This window comes from Trichoplusia ni, chromosome 1 (genome assembly GCF_003590095.1).
Source record: "Trichoplusia ni isolate ovarian cell line Hi5 chromosome 1, tn1, whole genome shotgun sequence".
Taxonomy (NCBI): Eukaryota; Metazoa; Arthropoda; class Insecta; order Lepidoptera; family Noctuidae; genus Trichoplusia; species Trichoplusia ni.
Window position 1 is genome coordinate 16,516,908 of NC_039478.1, and position 17,751 is coordinate 16,534,658.

At 36.2% G+C, this 17,751-nt stretch overlaps 1 protein-coding gene across 2 annotated transcripts; it reads left to right on the forward strand.

Moving 5' to 3' along the window:
* Positions 1-1,416: 1,416 nt before the first annotated feature.
* Positions 1,417-16,780, forward strand: LOC113497310 (E3 ubiquitin-protein ligase MARCH6). Of its 2 annotated transcripts, none has more exons than XM_026876813.1 (11): positions 1,417-1,532; positions 1,615-2,709; positions 5,468-5,719; positions 7,054-7,254; positions 9,454-9,675; positions 9,801-9,929; positions 10,192-10,282; positions 10,775-10,956; positions 11,477-11,661; positions 12,345-12,534; positions 13,400-16,780. In XM_026876813.1, exons 2-11 carry the CDS (start codon positions 1,651-1,653, stop codon positions 13,520-13,522), a joined length of 2,634 nt encoding a protein of 877 aa, XP_026732614.1. In that variant the 5' UTR covers positions 1,417-1,532; positions 1,615-1,650; the 3' UTR covers positions 13,523-16,780. The 2 variants fall into 2 exon arrangements, with proteins under 2 accessions (XP_026732614.1, XP_026732624.1); XM_026876823.1 differs by having other exon boundaries at positions 9,490-9,675.
* The last annotated feature ends 971 nt before the right edge of the window (positions 16,781-17,751 follow it).

The following is a 17,751-nucleotide window of genomic DNA, read 5'->3' on the forward strand; positions in this document are numbered from 1 at the left end:
CCAACGACTTCATCTATCGCGGACCTTCTAGTCACAGAACAATGTTCTCTCTAACGAGAGCTTCTAGTCGAATAAAAATACCCGATATCTTTTATCACGGATTGTTTTTTTTTGGTTAATTAAAGTGTTAATGAAATAAAAACTAAGTAAAAATTTTAAAATAAATTAAATAAGTAAATTGCCATACATAAGTTATCGGAAACATTTAGAAGATTTTCAGATGTTAATTTATTTTGGCATGGTACAATTTTCAGCATCCTAATCTAAAACTATCTATATTCTATATATATATATGTTATATATTTTATATATATATTTATATAAATATTTTTTTTCTAGCCCACTGTGTCCCACGGCTGGGCAAAGGCCTCCCCCAAATCCTTCCACGACTCTCTATTCTCTATTCTTTGAATATTAATATTTAAAGCTGAAGAGTTTGTTTGTTTGAATACGCTAATCTCAGGAAGTACTGGTCCAAATTGAAAAAATATTTTTGTGTTGAATAGACCATTCATCGAGGAAGGCTTTAGGCTATAAGCCATCACGCTGCGACTAATTAGAGCGAAGATACAATGGAAAATGTGAAAAAAACAGGGCAGGTACAAATCATAACTTATATCTTCTACCCACGGAAAGGGAGTCGCGGGCAACAGCTAAAAAGAATATCATATATCTTTCTACTTATTAGGGAATTTTAGGAGCTAGTTATCTTTTTTGAAATTCATACATAGTTTTTTTATTATCTCGTTTAAAAGTTGCTTCCTCAAAAATCTGGTGGTTTAAGTTTAATAGATGAATAAGATTTACTAATATAAGATAACTAGATAATATCAAAGTTTCGAAAGTGTTTGAAAAGGGCTGTTATTGCAAATATTGCAACATGCGGTGAATGGACAGTCAAGGGACTAGGATTAAATCGTAAGAAAAGTAAACTAGTATTAAAAAAATGGCGGGATGGGGATGGGGATTTCCCAGGGATTTTTAAAACGTTACACTACCTAATTACTCTAGGTTCACGGTCCCAAAATGCCATTCGCAGGGAAAATAACAGGCAAGAAATTCTTTAAGAAATCCTTTTTAACAAACGCAGGTAGCAGTTGACTAGACAAAAAGCAAAAAAAAGTAAAAAAATATTACGCTTTTTTTAATGCCGTTGTTAAAATTAACGTATAAGCCCTACTCAGCGTCGTCATAGTTGTTTACTCGTAGGAGGTGACATATTTACTAAAGACAGGCGTTAAAAGTTATTTGTTAATAATGAATGTTTATAATTAACTAGTGACTAATTAGGCACACACAGCATTTAATTCTAAATTATTCAAGCTATTTAAATACACGCATGTAAGTCTTTCACCTTTAGTTCCGGTTTGTTTTCACGACACAGCTGATGACCATCTTTGGTAGTAATTTTCTTATAGTGTACTGGCTACACTTTTCTGCTGTGGCTGTCTGGTTGTCAAACAAAGAGAAAATACCTATTTTTTCCTAAAATCTATTGTATTTTGAGCTATCTATTAATTTTACGTGTTGAGGTGTGTTTTTTATATATTATAATTAAGTGAGAAGTGGTGTGTGTTGTTGCTAAATACTAAAATCGTGTGATAACTTTCGCAGATCGCATAATCAACCAGACAAACTGGATTGAAGATAATGATGGATTCGGACTCGTCCGGCGCAGACTTCTGCCGATTCTGTCGCTCGGAAGCTTCGTCCGATAGGCCGCTATTCCATCCATGCATCTGCACTGGCTCAATAAAATGGATTCACCAGGAGTGTTTGGTGCAGTGGATGCGGTACTCCAGGAAGGAAATTTGCGAATTATGCGGCCACCGGTTTTCGTTTATGCCGATTTATTCGCCGGATATGCCGCGCAGACTTCCTATTCGTGATGTAGTCGGCGGCCTGGTAACATCCGTGGCATCCGCCGTCAAGGACTGGCTGCACTACACTCTGGTGGCTCTGGCCTGGCTGGGGATTGTGCCCCTCACTGCTTGTAGGACCTACCGCTGCCTCTTCTCGGGATCTCTAGACCCAGTCATTTCGCTACCATTTGACATAGTGTCGGCAGAGAACCTTGCCAAGGATGTGTTTTCTGGTTGTTTTGTTGTAACCTGTACACTATTCTCATTTATTGGTCTTGTCTGGCTAAGAGAACAAATAATGCATGGTGGAGGCCCTGACTGGATGGAAAGAGAGAACCTGCCAGCCCCACCCCCTGAGGACATACCCCTGCAGGATAACAACAACGACAGAGTCCATGATGGAGCTGGAGATGCTGATGTTGGGGCTCGGGACGAAGTGAATGGGGAAGTTGCCGAAGACCCTTTAGTGGGAGATGAAGCAAATTGGAACCCCATGGAGTGGGACCGTGCCGCTGCTGAAGAGCTAACCTGGGCCCGCCTCCTTGGATTGGATGGGTCCATGGTATTTCTGGAACATGTATTCTGGGTAGTTTCCTTGAATACTTTGTTCATAGTGGTGTTTGCCTTCTGTCCTTACCACATAGGACGATTGGGGGCTGCACTAGCTGGACTGACTGCCGAAGGTCCATTTGCAGGTCCTCTGACTGCTCTGGCAGGGTATGTGTTAGTGGGGGCAATCCTGGCAGTGCTTCATGGCTTGGTGTCTCTGCTGCGGCTGCGAGGAGCTAAGAAGGCTCTTGGATTCTGTTATGTTGTTGTGAAGGTGGCTCTTCTGTCTGTTGTTGAGGTAAGTAAATAGTCTAACTGATGACACAAGTTTTATAAAATACCAAAGAATTAAGTCCATCCTTTGAAGATACTTTTACAAACAAAGTATTGTAGTTTCTTTAAAATATTTCCTTTTATCACGACTAAATTTGTATAGAAATTTCTGAAACTAAAACAAAATCTAATTTAATAAAAATAAAATAAAATAATTTTCATTGTAGTTTTAATTCTATACGACTACAATGATTAGTATAACAAGTATATATGGTGCTGCTATTATTATTAAAATATTCAAATATACCTGACTAAAAACAGTTTCATAATGAAATAAATTTAAATGTTTTGGCCTTGAATCTGTAAAGAATTTGGCTACATTGTTTTATGCCAGCTAATAAATCTATTTTCTTCTACACCTTGTATGTGTGGTTATAAAAGGAACTTTATGCCTTGTTATTCAGAAAGAATTATGTTTTGAAACATTCCTAGTCAGAAAATAAAAAATATGGAAGAACTAGCTGTTGCCCGCGACTTTGTCCATGTGGTTTGAAGATATAAGTTATGATTTATACCTGCCCTGCCTTTTCCTCATTTTCCATTGTATCTTCGCTTCTATTAGTCGCAGAATGATGATATATAGCCTAAAACCTTCCTCGATGAATGGTCTATTGAACACAAAAATAATTTTTCAATTTGAACCTCCTGAGATTAGCATGTTCAAACAAACAAACAAACTCTTTAGCTTTATATATAAGTAAGTATGGGTTATAGAACTTTTAGATCAGGGTTGTGTAAACTGTAGGTAGTAAAGCATAAATAAAAAAGAATTATATGCTTCAACTGAATGTCTGTGATAAATGGATTATATTATAACAAATTACTGACTGCTGGAGTCATATTTGTTAAAAATAAAAACAAAATTTTGCTGTCAAACTTTAAAAATTAAATTAACTTAATTTTAATATACATATTCCTGTCAATTTTACACCAAAAGAAAAAATACAACTAGAACCCTCAAGAATTTTCCAAGGGTGTGTTTAAATTTATATGCAACTAGAGTCTGTAATGTAACATTTTAAAAGTGCCTGAGAAACGGCCTATTTGAAATAAAATCTTTTTGATATTAGAGCCTCTTTTAGACTCATACAGGTTGTTTACAACTTTCGTTTAAAACTTAATAATGTTTTTGAAGTTATTCCATAGCATTGACTTGTTTTCATGGTTTGTTGCAACAAAATTATATATTGTTACCTATTTTATTATGATATGGCTTTTTAAATTACACAAACATTGTAATTCTTGTTTCTATTATATTAGAAATTTCTTTTTGAAGTTGAATCTAGCCAGATAACATTTTTTTCTCTATATTATACCAACTTGTTTAGTCTCATAATAGATATACTACTTCATTTTATAGATTTTGATTATTGACGACAGCTTTAAATATTTGTTTCAAGCCGCGTAGTTACTGTTTTTATCTATTTTAATTGCTACGCGATCTCTGTCCGGCTTGAACATAATTTCAATAATAATTCTGACATATTCTGACGTTTCATCTCATTCCTTATAGGCCCACTGTTAGTCACGATACTTTTTATATTTAAAAGAAACTGTCCAAATAATGATCCGATCTCTGATCTAAAGCACGGGACCATAATTCCGCTATTTAATTTACAATCGCCGACAAATGGAATGGAACTGGAAACTGGAATAAAATGACACCCTCCGACCTGATCTCTTGATACTTTTGAATAGTAAAAATAAATACTTCTAAATATAGTTTCTTATCTAAGAACAAGGAGGATGGATACCTATAACATGTCACTATCGATTGGTACAATGCAAGTGCCATTAACCATACAATTAGGTCGGATTTGACCTGTGACCTCTGACGTTGGGGACAACAGCCGTTATCTTTTTTCTGGCTAAGCTAATTACTCATTGGAACAATACTGTATACTGGTAACCTAGATTTTCGTATTTTGACTTGCGAGTTAATTAATCAACGTGACAAAATGTTGTGATGTACAAAACAGATTACAGACACTTTAAGGTCGTAAAAGGGTTACTTAAAGTAGTTTTAAAAAGAAATTTTTGACGAAAATCTCGCAAGGATTTTTCCATTCTTTTCCTGTCATTTCATAAAATAAAAACTAATACACAAGAAGTTATTGTTCTACTACTGCCGTAGGTACTATTCATGATGTGTATCATTTTCTTTTTTTGTGTGTCTTCCCTAACCTGTCCGTCGATTCACTTTATCAAGTACAATGCACCTGACCTTTTGAACGACAGTTGACAGTAATAAGGTTAATGATGCGCCCTGACATTCTACATTGTTATTATCGCCCTTCATGCCTTTCCGTTACTTTTATCCTATAAGATTTGTCGAACAAATTATGAGACAATTATTTATTTTGCGTAACATCGTAGGATTTTCTCTAATATTTTTCATATTAATTTTATGTCTGTTCAGTAAGGAACAGCTAACACTGGATTTATTAAATGAACTCCAATAGATTCATGAGAATAACATTTCTGTGGGAAAATTGTTATCAGCAAAAGTCAAAATTTTGATTTTTTAAATTGTTCCTACCCATATTATTAACCGGTTTCATTTATTTTCCTTTGTGTATTTATTTAAACTGTCAAAAATTAATTGCCTTCTATGATGTCAACTTATTTACAAAAGCAAGTCAATTGTTTTTTAACCAGGACTACATCACTTTCCATGACCTAACAACACCGACAACTATTAACCCAGTACCGTTTTCTTCCAGATCGGAGTAATTCCCCTCGTATGCGGCTGGTGGCTCGACCTATGTTCTCTCTCAATGTTTGACGCCACGCTCAAAGACCGTGAGGCAAGCCTGCAAGCGGCCCCCTGGACCCTCATGTTCATACACTGGCTCGTCGGCATGGTCTACGTCTACTACTTCGCGTCTTTCATTCTTCTGCTAAGAGAAGTCTTAAGGCCGGGCGTCCTATGGTTCTTGAAGAATTTGAATGATCCCGACTTCAGTCCTGTCCAGGTTAGTCACTTACAGCCGAATGCCAAGACTTTCACTTGGTTTAAAGGCGTTCTGAAATGATTATTAACCGTATGCAAGAAAAATACTTAGTTGACTGCACGGATAGCCGATTGGTTGAGTTCACCACGCCAGACCCACTGAGCGCGTCGTGTCGCGTGTTCGATCAACGCGTAGGAAAAGCATTTGTGTGATCCACGAATGCTTGTTCTGAGTATGGGTTGGTTGTGCATGTGATTTGTATGTTTGTGATACCCCCCGCGACATAAAGATTAAAACCATTATACGGGAGTCGTTTAAAAAAAAAGAAAAAAAAAGTAAGGTCTGAAATATTTTTTTGTCTTTATTTCACTTTGAAAAACCAGAGACGGGGTCAAAAGGAGATATATTCCTTAGCGTCATTCTTGCATACGACTGTTCAAAGTGTTATTATGTAATTGTACAATTTGTTTCGTTCGCGTGCACATGCAAATGTGTAACAACTGTTTTCTATTCTCAAACCTAGTTTGTAATTGTTTGCTCATACATTGTGTAAAACTAATTTTATCACTGTTCAAATGAACGATCTCCTTAAACAAACCAGGGCCCGATTCTGCTATTTTACAACGGTCGATGAATGAATGACAGTTGGATTAAATTTGAAATTATTCCTATCCTCTTAAGCATTGTGCCAACACAATAATTGAAAATTCCTTGTGTGTACCGTCCCATACGAAATTTCTAGGAAATATATATAAATATGTATAGGAAAAAATGTGAAAAATGTAGTTTTGAGCCAATTTTCATTCATTCGGCCATTGTAAATAGCAGAATTGGGGCCCTGGTATCTTCCATATGAAGTTCACGTCTTTGTTTTCTATGTTCAATTGCGGATTTCCGGATTCGATTGACGCACGGCTCGGAGGCAGTTAGATAACCTGGGGTTATAGAAATGTCCTCTTTAATTGTTTACAAAATAGACACCGTGGGATTTCAGACTGCCATGAATATCATTTTAAATACCGGTTTTATGCATTCGAATGAAAACTTTTTGCAACCAGATCTTAAATAAAAAAAAAAGAAGTTGGTCGTTCCTTTATCTTACAAATTTTGAATTTTTGGATGGAGACTATTTGGCCACACAATTTGATCTGGAGATCCAGATTTTTGAGAATAAACTGCCTTTCTTGTAGAGAATATGAGTTTTCTTCGGGGACAAGTGATTTTTAATTAAGTCCAACTATTTTCAAATACGTAATATAAATGGAAGTAAATATAAAGACACTTTAAATTTTTGTCTTCATATTGTCTTTAGCATTAGCAAGCGGTTAGCAACTAAACATAATTTTATCTTCTAGGAAATGATCCACTTATCAGTGTGGTCTCACATCCGACGTCTGGTGGTATCGGCCATGATCTTCGGAACAGCTGTCCTCTTCATGCTATGGCTTCCAATCAGGGTCATCAAGTATGTGCTACCAGGTTTCCTACCTTACGCCGTAGCTGTTCACACTGAAGCACCAGTCAACGAACTCAGCTTGGAACTTCTTCTACTTCAGGTAAATGGTGTTTAATGCCTGTACTTGTGGAAGCGAGACGGCGCTATGCAGAATTCAGCGCCATCTCTCTTCTATAACGACAGTTCGGCTTAAACGCGCAGAGTAAAATTTTTTACCATATTTAAGCAATTATTTTAGACATAACCGTACTTCTTTGATCGCCTATTTTTAAGTTCAAAATAGAAGGGAGGCCTTTGCCCTGCAGTAGGACAAGGCAATACTTATTTATCAATAAAAATAGTCAAATTTAATGCTTCAATATCGTTTTAAAGATGTGATTTTTATGGTAGTTTTACTATGCGATCATTATACATATTAACATCCATTTCTCATCAAACTAACTCATTAGTAATCAGTCAAATTAGGTTTCGAGTAGACGCCGTGATCGTCTTGAAACATGGAAGAAAGAAATCATGGGTAGAACCTGTATAGGTGGGCTACCGCTCCCTATAAGGGCATCGAATTAGCCAGTATGGTGAAACCGAACATTAATATTTAAATTAATGTTAGGCAACCAGTAGTAGTTTAACGGTCTCTTTAATGTTTTAATATGAACGTGGCACTGGACTATCCTTTCCTTTATATTAACGACATAGTAATACCCTTTTCCTGTGCCTTCGCCTGTCTATTAATGCGATGAAAAATAGCCTCTCTTTTTTTGTAGTACAAGTTAATAAATACAAAATTTTATTACAATCGGTTCAGCAATTTAGTGGCCTGAGTGTAGAAGACAAACAGAAAATCATTCCCACATATATATATAAAATATATTTTTAAAAGAACTTACCTACCAGAATACCTATAATTAGAAATCTTAAAAAAAGCAACGTTCCGTTGTATGGCCTAAATTAATTGACGGTCGTATTTTATTACCAATAAAGTACGTTTACCCGTAACTCAGGTCAATGAGCTATTCTGTATGTGAGTAGTGCATTCAACTATTGCTTTACATGACCTAAAATGGTTCGGTAAAAACAGCCTGGATGTTACAAGTTTTTGAAGTATCTTTAGGCCGATGTAGGTGCGAATAGGAGCCTAGGTAACTGGATGGCAGTACATCGAAGTCCGTTACGGCCATATGGCGTCACGTTTCTGTACCATCCGGTTTTTAAATATCTATTTATAAATAAAAAATAATAATAATTTCTGAAAAAAAGTATAAAATTGCAAAATAATAAAAAAATATACTATTTAATTATGTATAAAAACTTGTTTGAATGTCTTTTCACCGTTCTCGTTCAACTGTCAAAACTTACGATCTAATTTCTCTGATCTTCAAGATAAGTACAAGTACAATAGCAAAGACGTTTTTACAAATCGTGCATAAAACCGCAAGGCCCTTACTACGTGGGGCAACGGCTAGCTCTTTAGTTATCAGCTGACAGCTGTTTCTATTCATGAAAATACTCTTCTTTTAGATCACTTTCCTTTGAGTGAGAGAAGTTGTAAATTATTTAATTGTAGTTTGTATCGGGCGGGTTTATTGAACTAAAGTACTTTTGTATCGTACTATCGCTGTAGCTGATTAGAAATACAAATATATCCAGTTATTCGATTATTATAATAATGTTTTAGTCCAAACTTTTATCCCAATCAGTAAAATAAAAGATTTAATAACATTAGTTATTTTGATTAGCACAAGGGTGCAAAGTAAGTTACAAGAAAAGTGCGTACGTAAAACGGTTGTGAATAATAGCGGATTGCTTTAATTTGCATACATAATCTTTAATTTTACAATGAATTAGGTACTTGGTACCGTTACGTTCATTTTATTGTGGATTTGAAGTGCTATTTATTGTAATTGATTAATTCGCTGGTAATTTTATTTAAATGACGACGTAGTTTTAATAGAAAATTCATTCCGAACTTTAATTTTGCGCAGAATATAGATTTTTAGCATCGGTCACCGGTGACCGAAGTCACTTCAAAACATGAGACCTAAATCCTAGAGTAGCGAACGTTCAATTGTTAGGATAAAAAATTCCAATAGGTTTAATAAATAATATAAACTACAATCACCTCTTAAAGTTATATAGCTGCAATAGTGGAAGCGTGACAACGCAACACACTTTATAAAGCGTCGTCTCACTTTCACAACTGCAACAGTACGTAGCGGTATTCTAGTAGTAATAATATAAAAAAATAACTTCCTATGACTGAATTATGTTTCATTTCCCACATGCTCGCCTCATCACATAGCTACATATGCACGTATTTGTACAACTGAGCATCCAGGTGATCCTGCCGGCGTTGCTAGAGCAGTCGCACACTCGCACTTGGCTGAAGGCGGGGGTCCGCGCCTGGTGCGCGTGCGCAGCGGGCGCGTTAGGCCTGCGCTCCTACTTGCTCGGGGAAGCTAGACACGACTTACCTCAGCCGCACCCGCCCCGCCCGCCTCACCAGCTCGGCGCTGCTCATCAGGTATATACGTAGAAATTACGGTTTACTAAATCCAATGGCACATTTAATCAATTTATCGACTGAAAGTGAAAGCAAAAAATACCATACCTACCTTAAACATGTCTACATTATCGATTCTCTTTCAGGCACTAATGCGTCGTGACGGCCCAGCTGGTTTCGAGCCCTACGTCCGTGTATCATGGTTCCCAGTGCGACTGGGCGCTTTACTTATCCTCGTCTCTATATCGCTGGTACTGGCTAGCGCACTCACTCTTGTAAGTAACACTGTCTTTTAAAAGTAATTTACATGTTCAAACATTCATCCATGATTTGTAAATGCAGTAAAATTAGTTTTTTCGGTCACCTGTGACCGATGCCGATTTAAAACACCTAAATGTAGTTTATTTCAATTACTAGTTGTTTTTTTTTATTATGTACTTAGTATATAAATTTCTTAGTATATAAATGTCATATTTAATTAAACAATCATGCAATTTTGATATTTATTTACATTGATTATTTTTCTCTTGTTATTAGGTAATCCCTGTCGCCATTGGAAGAAAAGTAATGACCGTTTGGCTTCCGAAGGCTTCTGAAGGGGTTCACGAACTCTACACTGCTGCTTGCGGTACGTATCATAGTTCTATTTGTTTTATTAGTACGATTATAAAGAAATTTAGCTTTAGAGGAATCGAAAGGCAAAAAAAATATAAGATTGTTTTAGATTTGGACTAGGCTAAAGAGGAAAGGATCATTTTAATATATGACCAAATAGGAAGAAGTTAATAGGCAGTCTATAGCCTAACCTTAATATGTTCGGAGATATTTGAATATGTTGAGCATGAAATGTGTGTTTTTGAATGAAATAAATGGGTGAATATTTTTGCATAGATAGTAAGTTTGATCGAAAGTTGTCATGAATTCGTTTTCTTATTGATTTTTAACAAATGATTGTCAAGTTTGGGAGAATTGTGAGAGAATGTGTTTTAATGTGTGAAAGCTTGAACTTATTATTAGTTTTAAGAGTGAGTTTAAGAAGTTAGTTAGCGGTCCTCTCTTAGGCAGCCTCCCCTCTGAGCCAAATGTCCTAATACGACAGTGAGTGTAGGGATCTGCCTAGGTATGTACGTGTGCTGGGCGGTGGGGCGGGGCGGCACGCTGGCGGCGGGCTGGGCGCGCGGCGGCCGCGCCATGCTGGCGGCGCGCGCCGCGCTGTGGGCGCGTCTGGCCGCGCGCGCCGCGCTCGCCGCGCTCGCGCTGCTCGGCCTCGTGCCGCTCATGTTCGGACTGCTGTTGGAGCTGGTGAGTACACTACACTAACACGTATATTATACGTCTAAATACACAGAGCGTACTCCGTGGGTACACGGCTAATGCTGTACAAGCATTGTACGCGCAAAACACATAGTAGACTTGTAGGATAGACAGTACATTTAGTATAGATGAAATAGACAGTACAGATAGTACATTTGTCGTACACACGGTACCGTAAAACGGGTTGGATAGAGTTTCAAGGGGTAAATAGAAAATAGTATTTTTTTGGAAAAAGCGTGCAGTCTCTTACATAAAATCTAATCTGTATATTTTGTCTTCTTAATCGTCCAAATTTTAATAAAAACTCTTAACTCTATCCACCCAAAAAAACCTCTATTCACCCCGTTCTACCAAAATACCAAAATACCGTTAGATATAGTACATTTTTAGTACACACAGTACACATTTAAAACACGCAATACAAACCTAGTTAAGACACCACATGTACGTCTTACATTAACACTACTCAATATAAAATAAAAATATGGTTTGACACTATTCTCTCTAGGTGTTGGTGATTCCGCTTCGCGTTCCTCTAGAGCAGTCCCCCGTCCTGTTCGTTTGGCAGGACTGGGCTTTAGGCGTATTGTACACTAAGATAGTGTGCGCGCTGACTATGATGGGTCCCGACTGGGCCATGCGGCGAGCCATCGAGAAGGCCTACCGCGACGGAATACGGGAGATGGACCTCAAGTAAGTGAACAGTAAATAAGTCTATACTTATTTAATAAAGATAAGACCAGTCTATACTGGTCTTATCTTTATCCGAATGTGATTCTATGCGTTTAGACAAAATGTACGAGCAAGCACAATGGTATTGTCTCGTAACTATCTCAGAGATTTGTGAGAAGTGTGTGTCACACTCAGATGTATCTGAACCTTCGAAGAGCTTGTCCAGTTGGAATCTCTTATGCCCGAGTCCTTATATACATACTATTCAGGATATTCTGAAATGTTGAATTTTACGACATTGGATAAACATTTAAGTATATTCAACTATATAGCTGTTGCCTTTTGCAAAATGACGCCACAGGAACATAAAATCGGGATGATAATTATCTTATGTATTAATCTAGGCTATAAACTATCTGTGTACCAAGTTTCGTCTAAATATTATGGATTGCAATAAACGATTTCATTTAAGTCCGTTCAATGGCTTTTGCGTGAAAGACTCACAAACATTCGTACATTCATATATTATATTAAAATGTTAGCAGGATATATATTTTTCTCTCTACTTTCTCTAGCTCTTCTGATCGTATTTATTTAAAATTTCATGTACAATTGTGGTGCGTAAGGCCGCAAGTCATTAACGTATTGTTAAAACTTTGTTGGTCGTTGTAAAACGAGCCCTGTATGTGACGTGTGGCGTGCAGGTTCATCCTGCGCTCGGTGGCGGCGCCGTGCGTGTGCTGGCTGGGGCTGGCGCTGGCGGTGCCGTACGCCTTCGCGCACAGCGTGGCGCCGCTGCTGCTGGCCTCGGCGGCGCAGCGCAACCTGCTCGCGCGCCGCGTCTACCCCGCGCTGCTGCTCGTCGCCGTGCTGGCCGCGCTCACCGTCTTCCAGGTACCTGCCGAGCGTAGCGCCACTGCTATGTGTGTAGCTGTGTGTGTTACCTACGCGTAAAAACGTTTTCGATAAAGAGTAATAAATTCAAAATAGGCCAAGACTAGGCTAGACTAAGTTGCAATTTTTGAATGTCAAATTACCTAATGCCAACGTAGGCCATGCGTAAAAAAAAACATTCTTTCAAATTAAGCTACTAAATAGCACCTTTTAAATGTCAAATTACGTACATATAATACGTGTATAATAAAAAAAAAAAACAAAATTAATGATTTCAAATTAGGCGACTAAGAAAGCACTTTTTGAATGTTAAATATAACTTACGCGTTTTATACAAAAACGTAATCGCGATCGTGGTTACTTCGCTCTGTACTTATCTAAATTGTAAAGCTAACAACAAAATATTCATGACGGATAGATCAAACTTGTATGGTAACAATGGCTTTTCGAAAACTTAAATAAAATGTATTTGCTGACGTTACGATGTGAAACGAAGATAACAACGCGAATCAAAATATCATTAAGACAGTTATAAACTCAATTGGAACTCTTAGTAGTTCGTGAACAGTACCCGCAGTACATTCAGTACATTTATATTATCAGTACAGTAAGTTAGTATTGCACACTCAGTACACTCTTTACTTGCGGTACATATGTGGTACATGCAGTACATACCTAGTACAGGCAGTACATGCAGAGTACAGTCAGTGCATGCAAAGTACAGTCAGTACATTCAAAGTACAAGCAGTAGATACAAAGTGCGTAATACATTTCCAGTATGTTCGAATTAAGTACGCAACATCTTTATCAATTCTAATCTTATCTAGTTAAATTATAATGGCATCATGTATATACTTGTAAACAGGTCCGCCAGTTCCGCAAGCTGTACGAGCACATAAAGAACGACAAGTACCTCGTGGGCCAGCGGCTCGTCAACTACGACCACCGGCGGCACAAACAACAGCAGAGCACCGTCCCCGCCAACTGAACATGACGTCATAACCCTGACGTCACCCGTGACGAGGCGTGTGATAGACAACTACGATCTCTGTAATTATACCCTTCTTATAAGCGAAACTTGATTTTAAATAGGAATTTTCAATGGCAACTTATTACCTCGCTAAGTAATCTTTTTAAACTATTTCTTGAGGAAACAGTAATAAAAATAATACAGTCACGAACGAGGTGTCAGCGAGCATTTTAATGATGTTATCCTATCTATACTATACGATTTAGTATTGTTATAATGCTTGCTAGAAATGATCGAAGTACCACAATTTCACGGTACACTTATTTGAATTAGTCAATATTCACTATCTTGTAAATAAAAAAATGTTTTAGCCACTAAACTTTTAACCTAGTAATATTGGCATTCCTTGTATAGACTTTTAGATCTCATAGTAGCCACGTAAATGTATTGGAGCCGAACTAGGCAATAGATTGCGAACCGTCTCTTCACACCGCCTCTGTCACGAATCGATATATTTTATTATTATAGGTATCGATAACTACTCGATTTATTTTGACTACTCTTAAAACATGTGGAACGTTTACCAAAAATGGCTAAAGAGCAATAATTGTTAATGCGAAGCGATTAATCGCTAATCGCCTAAGGAAGTTTAGTCGATAATTTTAAATGATATGTACGATGCTTAATAGTGAATTCGTTTTCAGTAAATGTTAATTATTTTAAGTCGCTGGTCATTCTCGTCTGAACTTTAGTCGATTAGACATGAATCGTTCGCAAATGTCAGGCAATCGGCATGAAAATTATTTTTTATGTAAAAAGAATATGAATATTTGAAAAGACAAGAAAGTGAGAGAATCTGGCTTTGTATTGACACATTTTATCGCCACATGTAACTTAAGTACAATTTTAATGGGAGCGCTATTCTGCAGCATTTATCAATACAATATATTGCGTTTTTAATATTTTCATATGAAATAATACAGCTTAATTTCGATATTATTCGGGAATGTACGCCATTCAATTTAAGTGAATTAGCAATTTTAATATATTTTGGATTTTATCTCTATTTTTCTATTTAACTTGAAGTGCGCTCCCGAACAGCATTTCTTCTATATAAGGCGCTATATCATTGTGCAAGTAACTTGCACGCGATGTATCCGAATCACACATTTTCTTATATTTATTAACTAATTTTATTGTTTTATCGCCTTCAGTGTTTCGAAGGTGCTGGTGTTCATTTCAAATGTATTTTATTAAGTTATAATAAATGCCTCTATTGTGATATTATATCGTTTATTGGTAATGATCCTTTCTTACGCTCATGTTACTTGCACAGTTTTATAATACAGGTCAGACGTATGAAGGCGTCGTCCAATTTCAATTTAGTAACAGCAAAAATCAATATTTAACCATCTCAACAAGAAATGATTTTAAAAGTATACCAAAAATCTGAAAGAATTATATTTTTTTAATCCTCTAACATTATTCTGGAACTTTTTGCTGTGATTAATTTGAAATATGAAACAGTGGATTTTGAGGTCAAATTGCTTGGACATATAGCGTATAGGCTGATGGCCGTGTTTCCATCGATGACTCGATGAGTAGCGAGATGAGAACCAATATAAGTAATTAATTATATCATTGACACAATTCTTGAGAGTCTCTGCATCAATATATGTAGTGTTATAAAGCAGTTGAATTCTTGGTTCTGGGTAACTGTATGGTTTAGTACTGGATGCGTTCACGATGGAAACACAGCCTAATTCAAACCAGTTTGAATGTTCTTGAATATCTTAGTTTGTGCTAGCCATCACATTTTATCTTAAAGTTTTATCTTTTAGTATAGTTTAGATTAACTTCCAATATTACGCTTCGTGTTGTCATCTATCGGTAGCACACTGAATACTTATATTTCTGAAAAATATCTTATTTCATAATTTTCCTTTTTATGACTAATATGGTGTCACAATCACAAGTACTGTTCATCTGGCGTCATAGAAAACGCCTATAATCGTTCTAGAATCACCCCTCAGCATTTTCTGCGAATATTTTTAACTCTGAAAATATACTATTTTTATAAAAAACATTGGATATTTGTTCGCAAAATTTCTTACCTATTCGAAGTGCTTATAGTTTAAAAAATGAGTTAAAGGGTGATTTGGCTATCGTTGTAGGCAGTTTCCTAGTGTGACAATTTGTATTTTAGTTTGGCACAATGTCTATTGCGCTCTGAATATAATTTGAATGTAAGGGTTTCAGGAACTACAAAGGTATTAACAATGATTGCAATCTGTGACTGTTATGGAAATCATCAAGTTGCTGTCAAATATCTAGGTCTTAGGACGAGCTACCAACTGAAGCGGTTTTATTTATACGCCCTGCTCGTTGGCTCCAACAATAGCCAACATTGCTACAACATAATAAGAGGAATGAATTGAATTGTTCTTACATGTCAAGGGAATCCACAGCGTTCGACAAACGTTGGCAGTGTTGGCACCAACGTGTGGACCTGGGAGTTTAGCTTAAAACTTACTAATATTTTGTCTACTTGTTAATCTTCCTGTTACTAGTTAATTTAATTACAATCAACGTCTTGGTATATTTTGGAACTAATCTTCTGGTAAGGGATACAATATTCGAATTATATTTTTTTAATATTAATTTGTACGAGCATTGGCGGAATTGGGTCTACCTTTTCAAACATTTGAACCGATGAAAGAAGCGTCTGCCTAATTACGAGGAATATTTTTCGTTACAAATTTTAATTGGTGGAATTAGCAAAATTTATTTTTTACTTTAATTCCTAGCTGTTAAGTAGTTTTATATAAACCTTATTTATTGTACACTGCTCAATCTTATATGTGTTTTTCTTTTTAAAATAATCGTTTTGTTTTTAAACACTGGGGTCTATCCTCAAACTATTCTCTAAAATTGTTGTACGCATTCAACTTAACAGATACATCATATTTTAAGATATGGTTTGCTCTTCATAATATATTATTAAACTACTTTTAAAGTGGTTTTGATCATTTGCCTTTTTAGCATAAATGTCCGATTTCGAGAATAGACCTCTCTCGGTATTTAATTATTCGTTTTACTTTTCGCTACAAGTCTGTCGTATCCACGTTTTCTATGAAAATTGAAATGGTAATTGACTGGCGTAGTATTTTATTTCAGTTTCATGATTGTAATTATCGATGGTGAATTAAATATGACTTAGTTGACAGTAGATACAGGCAATAAGCAATTTGTAAACAAATAAAATAAATATTGAAAGGTTTTGTTTTATTTCTTCTCTGTAATATTACATCTATTACAGAGAAGATTAACCTATTATCCTATTTCTAAATTTTATTGGAGTGAGTTTGTATTGGAGCGACTGAATACATATTTTTATTTCTCGCAATCTTGTTTTTACTTGTCATAAATATAAACATGACGAGTAATAAAAGATAATGCCCTACGATAGTGAAGTGCAGCGTCAGGCTCCCAAAAAGCTTCCAAAAGAATCAATCCGCTACCTCCGCTGAAGAAGAGGGTTACCATGACGATTCCTTCGCATGAGCAAAGTAAATAAATAAAACGTTTCTAATAAACGTAACGAAGAAATGAACACCTTAAGAAAATTGCCATAATAGGTAAAGCATAGGTAACTGCAATGACAGTGGACATTGAAGCTAAGAATCACACAAGCTATTTATGTGTTTTCAACCCCTGCAAATTTATGCTTACATCTTGAAATTAAACGGCGCAGGCACATGAAACTTAACATCTATAATTTAATAGTTAAAATAGTTAGTTTTAAACTTAACATAATTTTAAACAAAAACATGGAAAATAAAATAACTAGTAAGATAATAATTTAAGAAGTACTATGCAGTTCCTATGAAGGAATAGGTAACGAACGGCACTAATATAATCGAATTAGATTTGCATATTTCATATTTAATTTTATGGTCGCTATATTTTATTGTGAACGCACGACAAATACTTAAACCTTATTTCATACTGTCTGTATACACGGCCTTACTCATAAAAACGCGGGAATCCTTCTGTCTAATCAAGTTCGCCGCCATATTGCTCTGTAGTGCACGCGCTTAGAATTCATATCAGCCTGTATGCTTATCTTTTATGCCGACGTTAAACCAGTCACGTCGGTTATAAACTCGATCTTGAGAATCGTTTGTTTTGCAATATGTCTTACTAGTGTTATCCTGCGGCTGTTCCTGTGTTTGTGACACGACGGT

Coding starts and splice junctions, on each gene's coding strand:
- LOC113497310 (XM_026876813.1), top strand. CDS start 1,651: ATGATGGATTCGGACTCGTCCGGCGCAGACTTCTGCCGATTCTGTCGC. Junction 9,930..10,191: donor TGGCTAGCGCACTCACTCTT/GTAAGTAACACT, acceptor TCTTGTTATTAG/GTAATCCCTGTCGCCATTGG. Junction 10,283..10,774: donor ACTCTACACTGCTGCTTGCG/GTACGTATCATA, acceptor GGATCTGCCTAG/GTATGTACGTGTGCTGGGCG.